The sequence below is a fragment of the Mobula hypostoma genome, chromosome 23 (assembly GCF_963921235.1).
Source record: "Mobula hypostoma chromosome 23, sMobHyp1.1, whole genome shotgun sequence".
NCBI classification, from domain to species: Eukaryota; Metazoa; Chordata; class Chondrichthyes; order Myliobatiformes; family Myliobatidae; genus Mobula; species Mobula hypostoma.
The window spans coordinates 31299253-31323267 of NC_086119.1; the positions used below are offsets into that span (position 1 = coordinate 31299253).

The 24015-nt window shown below is 41.7% G+C and overlaps 1 protein-coding gene across 1 annotated transcript in view; it reads right to left on the reverse strand.

Moving 5' to 3' along the window:
• Positions 1-21366, reverse strand: part of vkorc1l1 (vitamin K epoxide reductase complex, subunit 1-like 1) — a 56379-nt gene extending 35013 nt beyond the window's left edge. The window contains exon 1 of the mRNA XM_063031442.1: positions 21126-21366. Within this exon, the coding sequence (XP_062887512.1) occupies positions 21126-21316 (191 nt within the window). The 5' untranslated portion in view covers positions 21317-21366. The remainder of the gene's footprint in view (positions 1-21125) is intronic.
• Positions 21367-24015: the final 2649 nt, after the last annotated feature.

Below are 24015 nucleotides of genomic sequence, written 5' to 3' on the forward strand. Positions count from 1 at the left end.
GGGATTCAAATGCAGGAGGAACAGAGAGATATTTCTGCAGCTGCAGTAGAAACTGCGGGATAGTGGCTTGCCTCCAGGGTGCTAATCAATAACATCTCAGAATGGCTGCAGGACATTCTGGAGGGAGAGAATGAACCGTCAGTCGTGATACTCATCAGTACCAATGACAAAGGGAGAAAAAGGCATGAAGTCCCGAAAGTTGAGTTAGGAAGTAAATCTTAAAAGTAGGACCTAAAAGCTGCGATCTTAGGAATATGCCAATGTACCTCATGCTAACAAGAACAGAAAGAGGAAGAAATATCAGATGAGAATCAGTCAGGTTTAATATCACTGGTACATGTTGTGGAATTTGTTTTGTGGCAGCAGTACACTGCAATTCTTAATAATAAAAAACTATAAATTAAAGTATACATTAAAAAAAGAAAATTCAACAAGTAGTTCAAAAAGAGAGCAAAAATAAAAACGAGGTAGTGTTCATGGGTTCATTGTGCATTCAGAAATCTGATGTTGGAGGGGAAGGAGCTGTTCCTGAAATGTCTGGTGTGTGCCTTCGAGCTCACGTACCTCCTCCTCAATAGTAACAATGAGAAGGAGGGATATCCAGGTTGACGAGGGTCCTTAATACTTTGCTAGGGATAAGTACTGACCAGTACTGACTAGGTTAGTTGCACCTGGTCAGAGGCAGGACCAATGTCCTCAGGGAGGAGTGGTGGGGGCCACTCTGCTAGCACTGTCTAGGAGGTTTAAAATAGAATGACAAGGGGAGAAAAAAATTCGAGACCCATGCAATACAGGTGCAGTTGTAATCATGAATAACTTCATATATAAATTGTTCGAACCAAATTAGCAATAAGATTGAAGGACTTATTCCTGGAGTATCAACAAGAACTTTTAGACCAATATGCTGAGGAACCAGCAAGCTATCCCAGACTGTGTATACACTAATGAGAAAGGATTAATTAACAATCTTGTAATGAGTGCTCTTTATAATGAGCATTAACCATAACGTGATGAAATTCTTCATTAAGATAAAGATTAAAGTAACAGTCAGAAACCAGGGTCCTGGATCTGAACATGGGAAACTGCAGAAGTGCCAGGTGCCACTTGGCTGATGGCAAAGAACTCCAATCTAAATGGACCAACAATGAATGATGTTTGATGATATATACTTGAATTAACAGCAATTATTCATTCCTATGTAGCTCAAAAACAAGTCAGGCAAAAGGGCTCAACCACAAGGAAAATCAGGGTTACTGATTATCAAAAGGACGCAGCACTTAAAAGCTACCAGCAAAAGGATTTGGGAGCAGTTTAAAATTCAGTAAAGGACAAAAATATTAGAGAAGAAAAGATGTAGTACAAAAGTATGCTTGTAGGTCATGCAAAAACTGACCATTAAAGTTGTTATAAATATGTGAAAAGTTAAAGTTCAATTGTCATTCAACCATACATGATTACCCCTGAATACAGCCAAACGAAACAGCATTACTCAGAGGTCAGGGTGCAAAACACAGTACTAACAGTCACACACAGCACAAGGTACATATAAGACAGCAAGCACACACAAGATATCAGTAAAATACAGTTACACAAAAATATAGTTCAAGATACTGAGTCCCGTAAATGTTGCAGCAGTCTGCAGTTGAACACAATACAGCTCACCTTCTGCCGAGTGAACACTGGGGAGGGCAGGACCAACTCCAGCTTGGACACTGCGCCACAACACCTCCAGTGGAGTGTACCGACTCCGATGCCTCTCTTTGGGAAGGCTGTTAACAGGCAACACCGCGGCTTGAAGCCTAGTCCTCACTACATCAGAGGCCACACAGCGCCCCCGCCATCTACCAAAAAAATCAGTGAACTGGACTTGCAGCATTCCACATTAACAATGTCCGACAGGATGATGCGATCACAAGAAAAGTGACAAAGATTATCACGATGTTAAACTGCACACTGTCTTTGCCCACCGACTCCTCTGACACCTCTCTGATGTAGGCAGCAGCACAATTGGTACCAAGTCCAGCTCCTTCAGATTCCCCGCCAATGAGCAACTCACTGATGGGACAGACCTGCAGTACTTTAAGTTCTTAATGTCCAGCAAGGTCTTGTGATTGTAAAAAAAATTTTAAAAGGACAGCAACTTTTACCACCAATTTACTGAAGCGAACTTAAATCTCTGTTCTTCACAATCACAAATATCGGAATAAAAATTGGACGGAAGAATTAAACACCTACTTGGTTCTGTTTTTACAAAGGGAAACACAAATAACCCCACAGATACATTAGAGAAACAAAAGCATGCAGAAAGGTAAGAAGTTAACAAAGAGATAGTGCTAGCGATAACAATGGGTCAAAATGCTGACAAATCCTCAGGGCCTATTAATTTACATCCTTTCGGACCAAGGAAAATGGTCCTGGAAATAATTAACGCAAACCAGCAGATACGATGTAATTGGACTTTTAGAAGGCTTTGGAGAGATTCCACATATGGTGGTACAGTAGCGTTATGGTTAGCGTGATGCCACCTCAGTGTCAATGACCCAGGTTCAATTCCACTGCTCTTTGCAAGGAGCTCATATGTTCTCCATATGACCATGTGGGTTTCCTCCAAGTGCTCTGGTTTCGTCTGACACTCCAAAGAGGGGCAGGAGAAATGAGAATAGAGGTAAGGCTGTAATACAATTTTGGCAAGCTTGGTAGAGGGTTGGGGGAGAAGGCAAAATGCATAGTTTGTGCAGTTTAATTATAGATATGGATGAGGCTATCTACTTTGGTTGTATAAAACAGAAAAACGTTTTATCTGAGGTGTAACAGATTAGGAAAAGGATACTTGCAAGTAAGGCTGGGGGCTATACCAAGCCATGAAAAGAAGTACTCAAGTGCGGCAAGTAGTTAGAAGCACAAAATAACATATTGACCTTCAATGCAAAATGAGCAGGGGATCATGCTGCAGTTGTACAGGGCCCTGGTGAAATTCCATCTGGAACTGCATGCACACATTTGGTCTTATCCAAGAAAAGGTATCCTTGCAATGTAAGTAAACAAACACTTCCTCCAATGCTATTTGGGATGGCAAAACAGATGTATGATGAGAGATTTGACTGATTAGTCCAACACTCTTAGTAGATAAAAAGATCTCAGATAAAGTTCTAACAGAACTAAACAGACTAGAGGCAGAGAGGATGTTTCTGATGGCTGAGGAGTCTAGAACCAGACATCATAGCCTGAGGGTGCAGATTTTGAAGCAAGGAGAATGTGTGCGTTGTTGGGGGAGGGTGAGGAGAAGGGATGGGAGGGAGCCTGCAGATTTTTCCACCACAGAAGTGCAGGTCAAGACATTAAGTATATTCAGGAACATTTCTTAATGATAAATAGATGAAGCGGATGATCAGTATGATTCTTTGATGTTTCATTTTGTGGATAGTTGTCCTTAACTCCCTGACATAGGTCCAAATGGCCTCACCTATTTATCTATATACTACTAAAAATCTCACGCTCTGTCTGTTTGTCACCTCCAATTAGCGCAAATGGTGCATTACAGCCGGACTTTTTTTGGCTAAATCGAATTAAAATGCGCTAACTTACAGAATGCAGGCAAAGCTCAGGGCTATATATTCGTTTAAAATTGCTCATTCGCCAAAAATCAACAGGCTGCCTTTCACCCGAGACCTGATCGGCCACAATGGAAATCGGGAGGCCACAGCCCGACGCATGCGCACGGCCAGCCTCAGCAGCGCCTCACGATGCTCACAGAGCCGCTTCCACCTTCCATGGAGACCGTGACATCACAGCCCGACGTATGCGCACGGCCAGCCTCAGCAGCTTGGAGGCTTTGGTGTTACTGCTTCCTATCTTCTGTCAAGCATTAGGGTAAAAATATATGGAGAGCCTAATTATGCCGCGTGGAAAGAGAAGGGGGCCATTATGGTCAAAAGATTACGCCAAACGTCATTAGGAAGCGGCAAGGAGAGGGAGAGAACAACAATCGGATGAGGCCAGGGCCGCACAACTCCTGGATCAAAGAGTCAGGACAAAAAACATGAGAGAAGACGAGACAGAGAAGGACAAGCATGCACGTCTCCAAAATGACAATAGGCACAGACAGAGGAGAGAACAAGAATCCAATCAGGCAAGGGCTGCACGACTCCAGGATCAGAGAGAAAGAACAAATGGTAGAAGAGATGAAGAGATGAAGGATTAAAGGACTGCGCGCCTCCAGAATGACAAAAACAGGCACAGGAGGAGGAGAGAGGAAGAGACAGAGGAGAAAAGCAAAGATCAACTCAAGAACATGCGGCACAGAGTAATTATTGCAAGTGTTGCTGAAGATGACAATGGCCGCTTGCGACGACAATACCTCGACAGAAAGAGCAAGGCAAAATGCACGACTCGCATGCCGTCACATTTCTGCTGATGTTGGTTCGATGACCAGAGTATGCCCTCACTGTCGTGACTTCCTATTCACTGGAGAAACCACACATTTCTGCTGTATGAAGGGAAAGGTCAGGATAGGCAATTTGCAACCTCTGCCTAATGAACTCCTCAATTTGTACAGCAATGATGAATCTATTGCAAACGAGTTCAGGAAGAACACCAGACAATACAATTGCCTCTTCCAAATGACATCCTTTGGTGCCAAAGAAGTCATTCCAACTAGGAATTGATGGAATCCTTCTGTAATTATTCAAGGCCAAATCTATCATTACATCAGACATTTAATTCCAGACCTGACCCAGCAAGCCCGATTCCTTCAAATTTACTTCATGGATATTTAATGTTCATTCTGGTCACATATTTGTCTTGCTATGTGTCTTTATTCTTTAATAAGCTGCGTTTTTCTTCTTTAATTTCCAAATCAAAGAGATAGCAATAGCATTCAGGAAAATTTAGTGTTCATTCTAGTCACATCAGACTGCACTACCAAACGGTGCCCCAACGGGTCACCCTGTTGTCTAGTTTTTGATATTTCTATGAAACTTCACTTATAAGAAGTGGGTTCTTGTGAGCAGTTGAGTTTACAGCTCAAAGATATTAATACACAGTAAAACATTGCCCACAATTATCTGGAACCCAGTATGAACAAAACGATAGTTATATGAATAAAATTATAGTTGTAAGGTCATGTCATCATTTTTCCTTTTCCATAACAAAAAGCCTCCAGATAAAGTTAAAATCTTGTAGAAAGCAGCAGTCACCTTTTGCTAAGTTTAAGCTTTTGTAATTAGATCCAAATTTTCCTTGCTGTTATTATGGAAATTGCCAACCAATTAAAATACTGAACCAGTCTGATATCTCATTTTGCAGATAGCTGCCGTAGACTGTAGTTATCAGAATTATATTTGGCTCTCCAAGTGTGGACTAACCAGTAGGTTAACAGGTTCATTTATTATCAAAGTATACAACTTTGAAATAATGCTTCTCCAGTTAGCCACAAAACTAAGAAAAGAACGGCAGTATGATCATCAACCCCTGAAATTACTTCTTCCCGCACAAAGAAAACAAAAACCGAACAGGCACATCAACTGCCAAATCCCCCTTTCCCTGCACACAAAAAAAAACAAGACAGATTGGGTGAAAAATACAGAATTAAAAAACCTAAGATTGAAAAAAAAGTCTGTAGTTCCAAAACCATATCCAAAACATAGAAAAGCTGGGTAACGTGCTCTGGGCACGCACCACAGCCTCTCCCCTCTCCAACAGCAGAACATTCCCCCAACAATCAAAAGGCAGTCTCCCCTCTCCAACAGCAAAACGTTCCCCCAACAATCAAAAGGCAGTCTCCCCTCTCCAACAGAACGTTTCCCCAACAATCAAAAGGCTGTCTCCCCTCTCCAACAGAACGTTTCCCCAACAATCAAAAGGCAGTCTTCCCTTACCAACAGAACGTTCCCCCAACAATCAAAAGGCAGTCTCCCCTCTCCAACAGCAGAACATTCCCCCAGCGATCAAAAGGCAGTCTCCCCTCTCCAACAGCAGAACATTCCCCCAACAATCAAAAGGCAGTGTCCCCTCTTCAACAGCAGAACATTCCCCCAGCGATCAAAAGGCAGTCTCCCCTCTCCAACAGCAGAACATTCCCCCAACAATCAAAAGGCAGTCTCCCCTCTCTGACAGCAGCTCCCCTCCCCTATTTACATTTTATCCACAACTAATAAAGTATTGATATCTCATCAGTGAACTGCAAGCATACAAGTCTAACTCCTATTCCACTATATTTATTATGTAATCCCTTGCTTTGCCAAATGCATTACCTCACACCCTTTTCAAATGTATTCATTACCACATATTACTCACCTTACCAGTGGCTTGTTACACGTAGATTGCATAAGGATATCTTATGATAAAATGTGAATTGGACAACTATTTGAACTGGATCAGATTAAATTAAAACAACACTAGGCTACAATTGCTTGTTCCATCTGCAAACCATTATCATTATAACACCAAAATACAAATAGTTCAGTAAAATGAATCGCCTCAAAATAGAGACAACTCTAATTTTGAAGATTAATGAAACAAACAGGAACACAAAATATCCTTGATGTACAGATGACGGTACATATTCTCCCTCTGACATAGGAGCTTCACAGTAAATATCTAACATACAATTCATACATGAAACAAATTTAACAACAGTTAAATTTTCTTCCTAACTTTTAATTTGGATCCAGAAGCACTTAAATGACAAAAGGATTAAAAGAAGAGTAAAGAGGGAATATAAAATTCTTCGCATCAATCTTTCTCATGCAGAAAAAGGTGCCAAACTTTCAGTACAAGGCTAGGCAATAGAAATAATGGAAAGGATGAGAAATGATACAAAGGTTCTAGAAAGGCAGACAACACATCAGTTCTATATGGGATGCTTCCTACACTTCTGAGAAGGGGAACAAAAAGCACTTGTCATAATCTTCTAACACACTTTAGATGCTGGGGAGACACTAAAGGATTAGAGAAATTGTAACATTAGTAAGTTTTTGACAAGAACAGGCCATTTGGCCAACAAAGCTTGTCAAATTCCTATTCACATAGTGTGTTGAAATAACTTCTGAGTTTAGATTTGAAAGTCTCTAAGGTACTACACTCAACTACACAACTAGGTAGTTTGTTCTATGCGTCCACAACTCACTGTGTAAAGAAATGCTTCCTGATGTTAGTCTGAAATCTCCTTTTAACCTGTTTCCACCTACGGCCTCGTGCCCTTGATTATGGAGCAATTCTGAAGTAGCAGCTGGCATCCATCTTTATACCCTTAATGATTTTGAATACTTCTATGATGTCTCGTCTCATTCTGCATCTACTTAGGCTAAAAAGATTTAATTCTTTCAATCTTTCTTCATAGCTCATACCCTGCAGAGCTGGAATGAGTCTTGTCACCCTTCTCTGAACTCTCTCCAGCGTCTTCACATCGCTCACAAAATTGTACATAGTAATCAAGGTGTGGCCTCACAAGCACATTATATAGCTTAAGGAGAACATCTCTAGACTAGAACTCCTTTGACCGCATTATGTAGTCGAAAATTAGCCTTCCTAACATCCTTATGTTAAGGAGGGGTGCACAGAAATGCCACTCATCTACAGCCCAGTCAGCTTTAGTTGCAGAGGAGCTTTTATCAAATTACATACACCTGTATATACAACCCTGAGATTATTTTCTTGCAGGCACACACAGTAAATCCAAGAAACACAATAATGAAAGACAACACCAACAGAACGAATGAACAACCACTGTGCAAGAGACACCAAACTGTGCAAATACTAAAGAAATAAATAAAACATTAAGTATCAAGAACAGGAGGTGAAGAATCCTTGAAAGTGAGTCCACAGATTGTGGGAACAGTTCAGTGATGGGATGAGTGAAGTTATCTCCTCTGGTTCAAGAGCCTGATGGTTGAGGGGTATTAACTGTTCCTGAACCTGATGGTGTAGATCCTGAGCCCCCTTTTATCTTCTTCCTGATGGCAGCAGCCAGAGGAGAGCATGACCTGGATGGTGGAGTCTTCACTGGCTGAAAGACTATAAAGCAAATGATACATTTCTAACTGGTGTGCAGGGACAGAGGCAGCTGGATGTACATGTGCATACATCCAAGAAAATGGAGAGAGTGAAAGTGGTGAGACACTTGGAGACAGTCATTAAACACTGCAGCTTCCTGGGAGTACAATATAGACCAGTGCGGTGTACTGTTTGGGGAGGATGTAAAATTGACCCCAAGAAAACGAATCTCCGGGTTGCATATGGTGACAAGCATGTACTTTGATAATAAATTTATTTGAACTTTGAAAATACCTTAATAAGATTACAGGAAAGGATTTATGACTATGGTAACACACATCAAAGTTGCTGGTGAACGCAGCAGGCCAGGCAGCATCTCTAGGAAGAGGTACAGTCGATGTTTCAGGCCAAGACCCTTCGTCAGGACTAACTGTAGGAAGAGTTAGTAAGAAATTTGAAAGTGGGAGGGGGAGATCCAAAATGATAGGAGAAGACAGGAGGGGGAGGGATGGAGCCAAGAGCTGGACAGGTGATTGGCAAAGGGGATACGAGAGGATCATGGGACAGGAGGTCCGGGGAGAAAGAGAAGGGGGGGGGAACCAGAGGATGGGCAAGGGGTATAGTCAGAGGGACAGAGGGAGAAAAAGGAGAGTGAGAGAAAGAATGTGTGTATAAAAATAAATAACAGATGGGGTACGAGGGGGAGGTAGGGCATCAGCAGAAGTTAGAGAAGTCGATGTTCATGCCATCAGGTTGGAGATTACCCAGACGGAATATAAGGTGTTGTTCCTCCAACCTGAGTGTGACTTCATCTTTACAGTAGAGGAGGCCGTGGATAGACATGTCAGAATGGGAATGGGATGTGGAATTAAAATGTGTGGCCACTGGGAGATCCTGCTTTCTCTGGTGGACAGAGCGTAGGTGTTCAGCAAAGCGGTCTCCCAGTCTGCGTCGGGTCTCGCCTATGACTATGGTATTGGACTGTAGCTCAGAGACTGCAGCTAAAAGATTAAAATATAGAGGGTGTGGTTATTCTCCTGGGAGCAAAGGTGGTCAAGAAGAATCTTATAAAGGTGTACCAGATCGTGACTGGATTACATATATAAACTGTTCCTATCAGCAATTTAGCCAAGGATCCCGAGATTTAAATTTTGGGCATAAACTAAGGGTTGGGGGCCGCAGTAACGGGAGAATATTCTTTTTAATTTCAGCTTGCTTATAGGGATGATCAGCCGGCTGGTGGTGTAGTGGCATCAGCGCCGGACTTCGGAGCGAAGGCTCCCGAGTTCGAACCCAGCCGGCTCCCCGGCATGCTTTCCATCCCTGCTGGGTTGAGCGTCGAGCTAGCAACCCGACCTCGTAAAAAAGAAACTGCCTGCTACAGAAACATCAACAGTAAAAAGTTGATGATGGCCTATGCTCTCTCATGAGTTTAAAAAGCAATTTCTTTTTTTAACTATATGGGTGATGGAAACAGAATCACATCATTCACAGGGTGAGTGTCAAGAGAAGGAAAGTGAATAGACAACCAGTGTAGGGTATCCCTGTCACCATTCCCCTCAATAATAATTATACTGCTTTGGATACTGTTGGGAGGGACGACCTACCAAGGGGAAGCCACAGCAACCAAGTCTCTGGCACTGAGTCTGGCTCTGTAGCTCAGAAAGGAAGGAACAGGAGAAGAGGACTGCAGTAGTGATACGGAACTCTATAGTTAGAGGAGCAGATAGGATATTCAGTGGACGTGAGAGTCACCTGCATGGTATGTTGCCTTTCAGAAGCCAGGGTTGGGATGTCTCAGATCAAGTCCCGGTCCATATATGTACCAATGACAAAGGGAGGAGGTCCTGAAGAGGGAACATAGAGAATAGGAAGAAAGCTGAAAAGCAGGACATCCAGAGTAGTAACGACTGGATTGCTGCCTGAGCCATGGGACAGTGAGGATAAGAATAGGATGATTTGGCATATGAATGCATTGCTGAGGAATTGGTGCAGAAGGCAGGGCTTCAGATTTCTGAATCATTGGGATCTCGTCTGGGGAAGGTATAACCTGTACAAAAAGGATGAGTTACACTTGAACCCAAAGAGGACGAATATTCTTGTAGGCAGGCTTGCTAGAGATTAGGGAGGGTTTAAGCTGATTTGACAAGGTGATGGGAACCAGAGTGATAGAGCTGAGGATGGGGCAGTTGGTGTACAAGTGTGTCACGCGACTGCGAAAAAGGGCAGGCAAATGTTAGGGCAAAAATGCAGTTAGTGGAACGAGTTGAATGTAACATGGGGGCAAAATTGAAAAGGGTGATGAATACAGGACTGAAGATGCTATAAATTGAATCCACACAGTATACGGAATGAAGTAGATAATCTTGTACATCACAGGTAAAGCCCTCCCAACAATTGAGCACATCTACATGAAGCACTGCCTTAGAAAAGCAGCATCCAAAGACAGTCACCACTGAAGCCATGCTCTTTTCTCACTGCTGCCATCAGGTAGAAGGTAAAGTGCCTCAGGATTTGCACTATCAGGTTCAAGAACAGTTACTCCCCCTGAGCCATCAAGCTCTTGAACAAAAGGCAATAACTACACTCATCCTATTTCTGGTGTTCCCACAATTGATGGTCTCACTTTAAGGACTCTTTATCTTGTTATTTCATGCTCTCACTGTTTATTTATTTATTTATATTGCATTTGCTCAGTGTGTTGTTCATTGATCCTGTTTACAGTTACTGTTCTATAGATTTGCTAAATATGCCCTCAGGAAAAAGAATCTCAGGGTTGTATGTGGTGACATGCATGAACTCTGATAATAAAGTTTGAACTTTGTATAGCAGTTAGAAATTAGCAGGTATAACGTTGTAGACATCACTGAGTCGTGGCTTAAAGAAGATCATAATTGGGAGCTGAACATCTGAGGATAGACCTTATATCAAAAGGACAGTCAGGTAAGCAGAGGGGGTGGGATGGCTCTGTTAGTTAAAAAATGAAATCAAGTACTTAGAAAGGCGTGACACCGGGTCCGAATATGTAGAATCCTGTCGGTAGTGTTAAGAAACTGGAAGGGTAGAAAGACCCTGATGGGAGTTGCATACAGGACTTTAACAGTAGTCAGGATGTGGAATATAAACTACACTGGGAGATAGAAAAGGTATGTAAAATGAACCATGTTACAATAGTCATGTGGGATTTCAATATGCAGGTAGATTGGGAATGTTCGGTTGGTAATGGATCCCAAAAGAGGGAATTTGTAGAATTTGTATGAGCTTGAAGTTCAGCCCTCTAGGGGAAAGGCAATTCTAGATTGGGATGTTGTGTAATGAACCAGATTTGATTAGGGAGCTCAAAGTAAAGGAACCCTTAGGAACAAGTGAAAATAATATGATCAAACTTACACTGGAGTTTGAGAGGGAGAAGCTAAGGTCAAAATAATCAGTATTACCATGGAGTAAAGTGAACTACACAGGCATGAGAGAGGAGCTGACCAAAGGTGATTGGAAGGGGGCACTAGCAATGGCTGGAGTTTCTGGAAGCACTTCTTCAGGAGCATGATAGATTCTTCCTAAAGATGAAGTATTCTAAACAGAGGCTGACACAACCTATGCTGCTAAGGGATATCAAAGACAGCATAAAGAAAAAGATAGGGCATATAATATAGCAAAAATTAGAGGACTTGGATGCTTTTAAAACCAACCGACGGCAACTAAAAAGCTGTAAGGAAAGACAAAATATGAAGGTAAGCCAGCCAATAATATAAAAGAGGATACCAAAAGTTTTTTCCAAAAAAAAATAAATAAATATATATATTTGGAAAAAACTTTTGGTATCCTCTTTTTATATATATACACATATAGTAAATGAGAGGCAGGAGTGGATAAAATGGCGGAAGAACTCACTAAGTATTTCTAATAGTAAGTTAGAAATTCCAGTGTATCAGTGGGCAGAAGTGAGTGCAGTTGCTATTAGGGTGAAGATACTTGGGATGCTGAACGGTTTGAAGGTAGATTAAATCATCTGGACCAGATGGACTACACTGCAGGGTTCTGAAAAAGGTAGCTGAAGAGATTGTGGAGGCATTTGTAGTGATCTTTCAAGAATCACTAAATTTTGGAATGGTTCTGAAAGACTGGAAAATTGCAAATGTCACTCCTCTCTTTAAGAAGGGAGGAAGGCAGAACAAAGGAAATTATAGGCCAGTTAGCCTGACTTCAGTAGTTGGGAAAATGATGAAATCCATTATTAAGGATGACGTTTTGGGGCACTTGGAGGCACATGATAAAATAGGCCAAAATCAGCACGGTTTCCTTGAGGGGAAATCTTGTCCAACAGATACAGGTGTCCCCCGCTTTTCAAACGTTCGCTTTACGAAACCTCACTGTTACGAAAGGCCTACATTAGTTCCCTGTTTTCGCTAACAGAAGGTGTTTTCACTGTTACAAAAAAAGGCAGCATGCGCCCCGAGCAGCCGTTCTCCCCCAGATTTGGAATGGCATTCTCGCCGGCATTGCTTAAACACGTGCCTGTGAGCAGCTGTTTGCAAGATGAGTTCTAAGATATTGGAAAAGCCTGAAAGAGCTCATAAGGGTGTTACACGTAGCGTAAAACTAGACATAATTAAGCGTTTTGATCGTGCTGAACGAAGTAAGGACAAAGTGAGTTTGGCTTGTGGAAGTTGACGAAGATGATGTCGAAGAGGTTTTGGCATCCCATGACCAAGAACTGATAGATGAAGAGCTGGTGCAATTGGAAGAGGAAAGGATAACAATCGAAACCAAATGCAGTAGCGAACGGACTGAAAGTGAAGTTGTCCAGGAACTGAACGTGAAGCAACTGCGTGAGATTTTCGCTGCAATGATAAAGTACGGCTTTAATTTTGAAAGGGTACGTCGGTTTAGGGCATATTTGCAGGATGGTTCGAGTGCTTACAAAGAACTGTATGATCTAAAAATGTGCAAGGCTAAGCAGTCAAGCATACTGTCGTTTTTCAAGCCTTCCACATCAGCCACAGCAGACGATGAACCTCGACCTTCGACATCGAGGCAGGCAGACATAGAAGAAGATGACCTGCCTGCCCTAATGGAAACAGACGACGATGAGATGACACCCCAGTGTCCCACCACCCCAACCCCCAGGCCCCGGATAGATACCGATTCTCGGAGAATGCAGCAGTAGCCGGGAGGCACACAGCACATCTTTAGGAAAAAAGCCGAAATAAACATGCTAATTAATTAGGTGCTGCCCAGCGTGTAATTGTCGGCCCAGATCAGAGGTGATGCAATGCAACCTAATTAATTAGCATGTTTATTTCGGCTTTTTTCTTAAAGATGTGCTGTGTGCCTCCTGGCTACTGCTGTACCCCTGCATTCTTCGCAGATCGGTATTGGATCGCTGCCCGGAGGGTGGGGACCACTGCACCACCCCAACCTCCGACGACTCAGCCTAACACACCATCATCAGCGTGCTCGCTGTCTTCCCGATTCCTGTAAGTGATACTACACTGTACATACATTATTTCTACTTTATATCGGCTGTGTATTTTTAAGTGTTATTTGGTATGATTTGGCAGCTTCCTAGTTTAAAGGTTACTGGAGAGAGTGTTTTTGCCAACAGCGCTTGCGTGAGATTTTCTGCCGAGAGCGCTTGCGTGAGATTTTCCCTACGGTGAACAGTGTAGGCAATGATTGTGGAAAACTATTTCTACTTTATATAGGCTGTGTACTTATCATATCATTCCTGCTTTTACTATATGTTACTGTTATTTTAGGTTTTATGTGTTATTTAGCATGATTTGGTAGGTTATTTTTGGGTCTGCGAACGCTCACAAATTTTTCCCATATAAATAAATGGTAATTGCTTCTTCACCTTACGACATTCTGGCTTACGAACCGTTTCATAGGAATGCTCTACCTTCAGATGGCAGGGGAAACCTGTATGTTGGGATTCTTTTAGGAAATAACAAGCAGGATAGACAAAGGAGAATCAGTGGGTGTTGTTTACTTGGATTTTCACAAGGCCTTTGACAAGGTGCCACACACGAGGCTGCTTACCAAGATATGAGCACATGGCATTACAGGAAAGACACCAGCATGGACAGAAGATTGGCAGGAGGCAAACAGTGAGATAAAGGGAGGCCTTTTGGTTTGCTGCAAGCGACTAGTGGTGCTCCACTAGGGTTGGTGTTGGAATGACTTCTTTTCACATTATGTGCCAATGATTTGGATAATAGAATTGATAACTTTGTGGCCAAGTTTGCGGACAATACAAAAATAGGTGGAGGGGCAGGCAGTGTTGAGGAAGCAGGGAGTTTGCAGAAGGACTTAGATAGATTGGGATAATGGATAAAGAAGTGACATATGGAAAATCGTACAGGGAAGTATATGGTCATGTACTCTGATAGAAAGAATAAATGCATGACTATTTTATAAACAGGGAGAAAATTCAAAAATCAGAAGTGGAAAGGGACTTAGGAGCTCTTGTGCATGATTCCATAAAGGTTAACTTGCAGATAGAGTGGGTGGTAAGGATGTAAAATGCAATGTTAGCATTCATTTCAAGAGAACTAAAACATAAAAGTAACGATGTAATGCTGAAGCTTTATAAAGCACTACTCAGACCGCATTTGGAGACTGTGAGCAGTTTTGGGCTCCTTACCTAAAACAAGTATGCTGGCATTGGAGGTACACATGAATGGCTCTGGAAATGAAGGGGTTAATGTATGAGAAGTTCTTGATGGCTTTAGGCCTATATCCGCTGGAGTTTAAAAGTATGGGGGGGGGGAGGGACGAATCTCATTGAACCTGATCAGATATTGAAAGGCCTAGATAGAATGGATGTGAAGAAAACGTTTCCTATAGTGGGGATGTCTTTGACCAGAGGGCACAGCCTCAGAATAGGGTAACATCTATTCAGAACAGAAATAAGGAAGAATTTCTTTAGCCAGAGGGTAGCAAATCTGTGGAATTCACTGCCTTGGACGGCTGTAGAGGCCAAGTCATTGGGTATATTTAAAGCAGAGGTTATCGGTAATAGGTTCTTCATTAGTTAGGGCATCAAAAGCTACGGGGAGAAAGCAGGAGAGTGGCGTTGAGAGGGATAATAAATCAGCCATGATGGAGTGGTGGAAAAGCCTAATTCTTCTATGTCATATGGTCTCATCTAGCGTAATGTGACTATTGTCACTAACCCAATCCCATCATTAACACAGCTCAACAGCCTCTTTGTCTCCAATGCTGTTTTACTGAAATTACCCAAAATATTTAGATCGAATCCTTCTTGCGCAGCCCCTTAGGATTGAGGACAAGTTGCTTCCAATCCATTTTATGGGTTCTTTACTAACTGATGGCATCCATGTGGAATCGTCAGACTCCACCAGAGATGCCGGACAGGACTAACACACATGTAGTTTGTGAGGTAGCATGCCTCTTCCACAAAGTTTATGCCTATTCTTAAAGCACGGATGAAGCATCAATAACCTTCTGTTTTGACAACGCTTTGAGCCCTTTTGATTTGTCTTCCCTTGTCCACTGAGTATTCCCTCCCTACTGACCGGTTCTAAACAGACTGTCTGCTTCAGGAGAATAACACGACTGCCCACCAGAACAGACAGAGTGCAACTCGGTCCTCAACAACGTTCACTAATGCTTCCAGTGAAGGCAGTTTTGTGAAGATGATATTGGTGCTAACTTAGTGGAAACAACTCCAGTGGCTGTCCTGTATGATCATCATTATTCAGTGCGCAAGCACTAGGGGAGTCAACAATAAGAAAGCATCAATAAAACTCTTACTGCCTGATATGCAGGGGAACGGGAGGGGATATGCAAGCAGTATTATATACCTACGTTTTCACTGGAAAGTTGCTTTTTTTTGCCTGAGCGTAAAGACTGACTATAGCAACTTTTCTTCAGCCTTAGCAAAGTCATCCTAGCTCATCAAAGAGCAGGGCGAATTTACTGGGACAGACCTGACCTGTGGGCTCCACTGGTCAAACCATTAAGGGAGCAAAGTGTAATTTTTATTTAGACTAAGATGGATCTTATTTTCATTAAAATCATTGCCTTACTATGCTGTCTTTATAAGCAATTCAATCTATGTGTTCTTGGGATTGGAATAATCCTGAAGACAGGAAGTAGTTTTCCTCAGAGGTTATAAGAAAGAGAGCTATCATTTCAAATTATGTTATTTCATATTAAAAACATTCATGGAACAAATTGTTCTACATTCCTATATATAATTTGGAAATAAAATCACATCCACTGAGGTTTACACTCTATTCCGTGACAATAAAATACAAATCAAAATACTAATGCAGATGTATTAATTCTCCAAGTCTCCTCCCACTCAATTTCATGTAAAACCCTCAGCTTATTTTTTTGCCTCTCTCCTGTTTATAAATAGGTTCTCCGTGAAGGTAATAATGCCATTCACTTCAACACTCCCTAGGTAAAAAAGAATTTTTCAAATTCTTTTCGACTTTGGAGTTCCTTCCCATTGAAACTAAATAATCGCATATCAACAGGAGACTTAGGACAAAAGGAACCAGAAGTCAAGAAAGCAAAGGATACAAAGTTCCAACCTTATCTCCAACGAAGATAACTCTATGTTAAAAAAAATCTGTGGAAGGACACAGGACAATCCAGAAACTCAAGGCTATTTAAACAACCTGTTTAACAGACAGCAAGGGTGTGGTTACCTTAACAAGACCATGGCTGCAATTCTGAGAGATTATAAAAGGCTGAATTGGAATCAAAGTCATTGGTGTCAACAGTACATTAAGGAAAGAGTATAAATACTTGTAAAAAAGTATTTATTGGGCAATAGTTGGACTGATCACACAGAATTAACCTCTTCAAAGTACATTTTGAATCAGAAAAATAATTTACATCCATAGTTTGGAGGAACAGCTCTTGTAACAATTCTACCATGTTCAAATGACATTCATCTACTCCTGTCATTTTAAAAATAATTCAAACAGTACTTAACACATTTCCGATCAAATTACTCCCAGCCCCTCAAAACAAAATTCAGAGACCTTTAAACATTTGTTTCTACTACATTCTGACAGATGAAAAGAATAACAACTAAAAATTCCATGCAACTCCAAACCAGGCTTATTATCACTGTCTTAAATGATGTGAAATGTATTCCAACACTATCAAGTGCATCATATATAAACAATCCAGAACAAAGCAAGCAATCATCAGTATGTGAACTAAGCATGGAGAAACCTTGCCGGACTGCCTCACCGCCTTAATTCTATTGCCCTCCTCTAGAAAGGAAGAAATAAAATATTTAACGTTAAAAATAAAGGCATCCGTTAGTCTTGCGAGACCATGGATCTGCGCCTGGAAAGTCTTCACACTCCAAGGCGCAGGCCTGGGCAAGGTTGTATGGAAGACAGGCAGTTGCCATTGCTGCAAGTCCCCCCTCTCCACGACACTGATGTTATCCAAGGGAAGGGCATTACGACCCATACAGCTTGGCACCGGTGTCATCGCAGAGCAATGTGTGATTAAGTGCCTTGCTCAAAGACACAACATGTTGCCTCGGCCGGGGCTCGAACTCACGACCTTCAGATCGCTAGTCGAATGCCTTAACCACTTGCCCACGTGCCAATATTAAGATAACAGGTTAAATGTACAAAAGACAGCTACGGTTCTGCTTGCTCATACTGCATTACTTCGTGAAGTGCAATAAGTTATAGATGAACCAAAGGCATTGCTTTTGATCGTCACTATTTACAGGACTTTTCTACCTTTGATTATTGTATTAATCCACTATAATTCCAGACCAAAAGTAAATGAAGTTAGTGAAAATCTCAAAGCAGACATGCACTCTTCAAATTAAAACAGCTTTGTTATGCCTCTGAAACACATATTTACACATACAAGTGACAAGAAGCTAAATGATGGTGATAAAAATGAACAATACTACATGGCAGGGTAACAATCCTGGTATGAATGCAGATGCAATAACAACCGATGGCATTAATGATCTGGACTTCCATATGCTGACTGCAACAAAATATACAGCTTGCTTTTTTCTCACATAAAACTTCTAAAATTATTGCTGTCTATCGATGGGAGCAGTGCAATTAGTGACACATACCACAAGATAGCATTAAGTTATAAGGGCACTTCCAGCAATGAGGAAGAAATTAATTTAGAAAGTTTCATTATAAAGTATAAACCAAGCTGTGCAATCTCTTTGGAAAATATTCGCCAGTTAAATAGGTTGATCACTGATGGAAAACAAATTTACTCACACTTTGACTAACTGTATAGCATAATAATAAAAAAAACAAGTCACCGAACTTTGTTGTACAAAACACCATCTAGGCTGAGCAAAAAGAAAGCCATCTTTCCTAATCCCTAACCTTTGGTATGTGATCTGTGAGTTAATGTAATATCCCTACAAACTAAATAAGTTTCCATTCTTTCAAGTTTTAAATTTACTGGACCGTATTTCGCCAATGCAATTTCATCCTTGCTTTTTCTTAGCAACATTGATGGTTTCAAAAAGGTTTAAAATTGAATCCAGTATCTCGACTGACTTGTACCTGGTGGGAGGAGAGAGAGCAGCAGAAAATGATATTGTATCCTTTAAATAGGGGTTGTGGACAATTCTGATTTGATGGAGACAGACGTGAAAGCACAGAGGAACATCTGGAGAAATTTCTGAAACACAGGTTCGCTGCTGTTGTTACTGCACGATCGAGAAACTTCCAGAGGGAAGGCCTCAAAATCCCTGGTTTTGCCTGCTGCTGGCGACAGAGAATGAGGTCCAAGCGTTCAGATAGAGATAGTGCTCGGTACTCAGTGTCGGAGAGCTGATCGGAGGCTCAAAGTTTTCGGACGACTCAGAGTCGGACTGTGGTCGGGCATGGCAGGGAGAGTTTTACTTCCTTCTCTCATCTGCGTGAGATGTGGGACATTTGAGAGACTTTGAACTTTTTACTGTGCTCATGGACTGTTCATCAAGTTATGGTATTGTTGCACTGTTGTAACTATATGTTATAATTATGTGGTTTTGTTAAGTTTTTTCAGTCTTGGTCTGTCCTGTGCTTTGGGATTTCACACAGGAGGAAATATTGTATCATTTCTTAATGCATGCATTACTAAATGACAATAAAAGAGGACTGCGTGTCTTTGTAATCTAACTATTTGGGTTGCAAAGGGACTCTTATAGTAGGAATCATTGTTTTAAAGGAGATTTTGATGACCATAAGACCATAAGACAAAGGAGCAGAAGTAGGCCATTCCGCCCATCGAGTCTGCTCCGCCATTTTATCATGAGCTGATCCATTTTCTCCTATTTAGTCCCACTCCCCTGCCTTCTCACCATAACCTTTGATGCCCTGGCTACTCAGATACTTATCAATCTCTGCCTTAAATACACCCAATGACTTGGCCTCCACTGCCGCCCGTGGCAACAAATTCCATAGATTCACCACCCTCTGACTAAAAAAATTTCTTCGTATTTCTGTTCTGAAAGGGCGCCCTTCAATCCTTAAGTCATGCCCTCTCGTACTAGACTCCCCCATCATGGGAAACAACTTTGCCACATCCACTCTGTCCATGCCTTTTAACATTCGAAATGTTTCTACGAGGCCTCCCCTCATTCTTCTAAACTCCAAGGAATACAGTCCAAGAGCGGACAAATGTTCCTCATACGTTAAGACTTACGGTATTTCAATTTTTTTTTTGAAAAAGGCATTCTTTTTACCAAGTTATTGCCCAAAAAATCAAGTTGGCAAAAAGGATAGAAATACAGTCAGGCTGAAATCAATAAATCTTCCCCCAAATCTTCTCCCTGCCCCTAACCAGCCCACATAACAAGCAACTGATTTGTCCACATGGGTTTAAATCCCTGCTTTATTGCTGTAATTGTAACAGATTTTTCAAAAATTCCATCAATTTATGGCATCTTACACCTGTCATTCGGGTATGTTGAAAGAGTATGTCACACGGTTCAATCAGGCAAACTCTTAGTTTGCCAATATTTGAGTGGGGCCTTCATTTCTTGTTTCATCTTGGCAGTGAATTATAAGAGGTCCTTTTTTAAAAAAAACAAACTCCTTACAATCTTGTCCATGCATTGATTAAATAAAGAGGTATTATCGACACCAGTTCAACTATATCAACTACTTCTTTAATGATATGAATAAATACTAGGACAGCACACAGTAACCACAAAGAACTTCACCTGTACCCAGTGAATGCAATTTCAGCTTGTTTCAAAAATATCCTCATTGAAGATTCACATTCGGTTCAAGGTCATTTTGTCATAGTTGTGCTCATTTACTCTTTGCTCATGAAGTACATAACTGTCAAATATACAAATCCCCTATATAAACAAGCTCCAAATATTTGCTCAGGATATCGTAACGTTACATGTAGCTGATCTGTCAATTCCTATTGTTTAACATGGTTTAATGTACAAACTAGTACTCATAAAACACACATCAGTCACAAATGGATCCTTCTGCATTAGTCCAGACCTTCCCAAAACATTAAACTTTATTCACTTGGGTTTATTGCAATTAAAACGAAGTCTGCAGAAAGTAACACTCATTGTACTACTCCAGCATAATAGTATGCTTCAAATACTACCTCTATTTACTAATCAGCAACCTATACATAACTATAGAAAAGTACGGGCATAATGCTGGTGAAACCACAACTTGCTTTCAATCATCATCTAAAATAGTTAACTACCAATGACAAATCGTTAGCCACATCTTCGTTCCCATTAAGACTCGATGCGCTCACTAGACTAGCCACAAATGAGAAAAGATAATAATCTATACTTTTCAGTTAAGTAGAAACAGATGTTCACTCATCGGGTTTCATTAAAAGCTCAGTGACAACAACACAGACAGAACAATCCCGTCTTCTCCAGGAATGAGGCACTTTCTGTCCCTAGCAGCAACCCCGTCCCCACCTGTCAGAACCCTCAGCCTGAAGGGCTGGCGACATCCCACCGCACCCCCTCCTCCCTGCAAAAGTGGCAGCATCTGTCTCAGCAATGAAATGAATGGAGTGCTGCGGCTGGCTTCCACAGCTGACTGGGAGGCAGCGCCCGGGAGGCCGGCGGCCCCTCTCCCACTCCCGCTGCCGCCGCGTAGTCAGTGCCAACTCACCTCGAGCCGAACACCTTGGTGCAGCTCATCTGCTCGCTGAAGTCGCACATGGCCACGTAGCCGGGGTCACTGCCCCGGGCGCTCTCCACATGGTAGGCGTAGACGGACAGCAGAACCCCGAGCAGACAGACGCTGCCCCGCGCCACCTTCTCCCATTTCGGGGTCGCCACTTTCAGGATGGGCGCCGACATCTTTCCCCCCCTCTGTCCGCCGCCGAGGCCGAGACGTAGCGCGTTCCGATTGGCCAGCCGGGGCACTGCCGACGTCGTCCAAGTGCGTCATCCCTGCCCCTCTCCGAACGTCGTCGTCATCAGAGAGGCGCCCGTCAGGAGAGTGGACGATGGGGTCTGGGTGACTTGGTCCTACCTACTGCAGGCTCAGGCCATTGACCATTGGATGGGATTGACTTAATGATGCTCCGTTGAAAAACAGATAACTGATTGGAATTGGGAGTAGGTTGGTCCGTGATTAATATAGACAAATTTTAATTAACCCTCATAACTAATTATATGCTATATTTTATGTATATATTTAACAGTTAAAATGGAAATGTAACGTCTAGAATACAGGTCGAGAATCGGTTGCACATATTCTAGAGTGTTTTTTCTTCAATGCAAAACTACCTCATGTTGTGATCAGTGTAGCTAAAGATTGTTTAAGCTAAAAATTATTTAAACTACATTAGACATGGTACTGCAAGGTACAAGTCAGAATCAGGTTTCCTATCACCAGTATATGTTGTGAAATACGGTAACTTTGCAGCAACGGTCTAATGCAATACATGATAATAGAGAGAAAAAGAAAACTGAATTACAGTAAGTTATTAGATAGTGCAAAAATAAGAGGATTTAAAAAAAAATTAGTGAGGTAGTGTTCATGGGTTTAATGTCCATTCAGAAATCAATGGGAGAGGGGAAGAAGCACTTTGAAGAGGATTTGGGTACTACGGAGGCCGGTGCCCATGATGGAGCTGGATAATTTTACAACTCTTTGCAGCTTACTTCGATCCTGTGCAGTAGCACCCACTCCCCCCCCCCCCATGTCAGAAACTGATGCAACCAGTTAGAATGCTCTCCACACTACACCTGTAGAACTGTGCGAATGTTTTTGGTGACATACCAAATCTCCTTCATCCATTACCTTTTTTCATGTTTTGGAAATTGGGCAAGGCATATTTATTGTAAATCCCTAAAAGCTGTTCAAAAGCTGCCACAAGCCATTTTTTTTTTCTTGAACAGTTGTAGCCCTTCTGGGGAAAGTACTCGCACAGTTTCGTTGAGTAACTAGTTCCAGGATTTAAACCAAACAGCAATGGAGTACTACATTTCCTAGTCAGAACGATGTGTGAGTTGGTTGGGAACCCACAGATGCATGTGTGGTATATGTTTGCATCTGTCTGCTGCCCTTCCCCTTTGTGCAATCAAATGCTGAAGAAAACCTATTGAATGTTAGAAAACATATATATCTTCCTCGTGTATTTGAGTATAAAGTTCAGGCAAATGCACAATGTTATCTGAAGTAGTCACTTTAATGCAGTCATAGTTGGAGGGAATTGTGAAGGCCAAGAAACCTGAAATTTCTGCCAGTTTTGTGCTGTTCTTCAGCAAGGGACAATATCAAAGCAGAAGCTTGTTGGATATTGTAGCAGGTCTGACTCTCCTACATTTGTTACAAAAGGATGCCAAAGTGAAAGACCATAAGACAAAGGAGCAGAAGTTGGCCATTCGGCCCATTCAGTCTGCTCCGCCATTTTATCATGAACTGATCCATTCTCCCATTTAGACATTTAGAAAGCATGCTGATGCAGGCTATACAGCAAATTGGTAAGAAGGTGACTCACAGAATGTTAGCGATGGAATCATATGAGCAAGAAACTTAAATTTATCGACCTTGGAATGATGAAAAATAGAATTGTATCAAAGAACAGTAAAAACAAATGACATACAAAAAGAGTTTCTGTTAATTCATTATTTTCCAACAATATGTTTTAATTTGTGTGTGGTGCTCTGAATTATTGCAGACATCCCACCTCTCCCAGAAGTTCTGGGAGTGTCCCGCATATTGATAGTGGCTCCCTGATGCCCGCAAATTACATACAATATCCCGGAAATCAATTTTTTTGAGAGCAAGTGAGTGAGAGAAAGCAAGAGAGAGTGCAAGAGCGACCGCGAGAGAGAGCGAGCAAGCAAGAGCATGCCATGGCAGAGTGTTCCAAAAAAAATATGAAATGTACATCACCCCAGACTACCCTAAAGTGTACCCCTGCCTAATAAGGGTCAAAATAATGACAGTGTTGCTCACTATGCTGTTTGCAACAGTGACTTTTCTATTGCTCATGGTGGGTTAAAATGTAAAAGACATGTTGAGGTGAGTTTAACAGGTGTCATTCGTTCATTGGTATAGCTAACGTTATTTAAACCAGCTGGCTAGCTGCTCAGGAGCTACTCTATGCAGACATCACACCTCTCCCAGAAGTTCCGCGAGTCTCCCGCAAATTGATGGTGCTACCTCCCTGAAATGAGTTTTTGCAGGGTGGGATGTCTGTTATTGTTTGGGTACAAGAAAGACTGATTGCACTTGCAACACATATATTGACAAATAGGGAGAGAAATTATACTCAAGCTGACAACAAAAAAAATTACAAAATGTTCTTGGGGTGAAAATCTTTTAAGGATTCTTGTTGGGCAGACCTTTCATTTCAGTCACTCGTCATTAGTCATCAGCTATTCTTGATCCCGAGTTGGCAATGCCGTAGATTAATAAAAGACTATAGGACCGAAGCAGGCATTTTGACCCATCCCGTCTCTGCTGAACCATTAATCTGCCTGTCTGTCCCAATACTTGTATATCCAGTCCCTTAGAATGTCTTCCAATAACTTTCCCACAACTG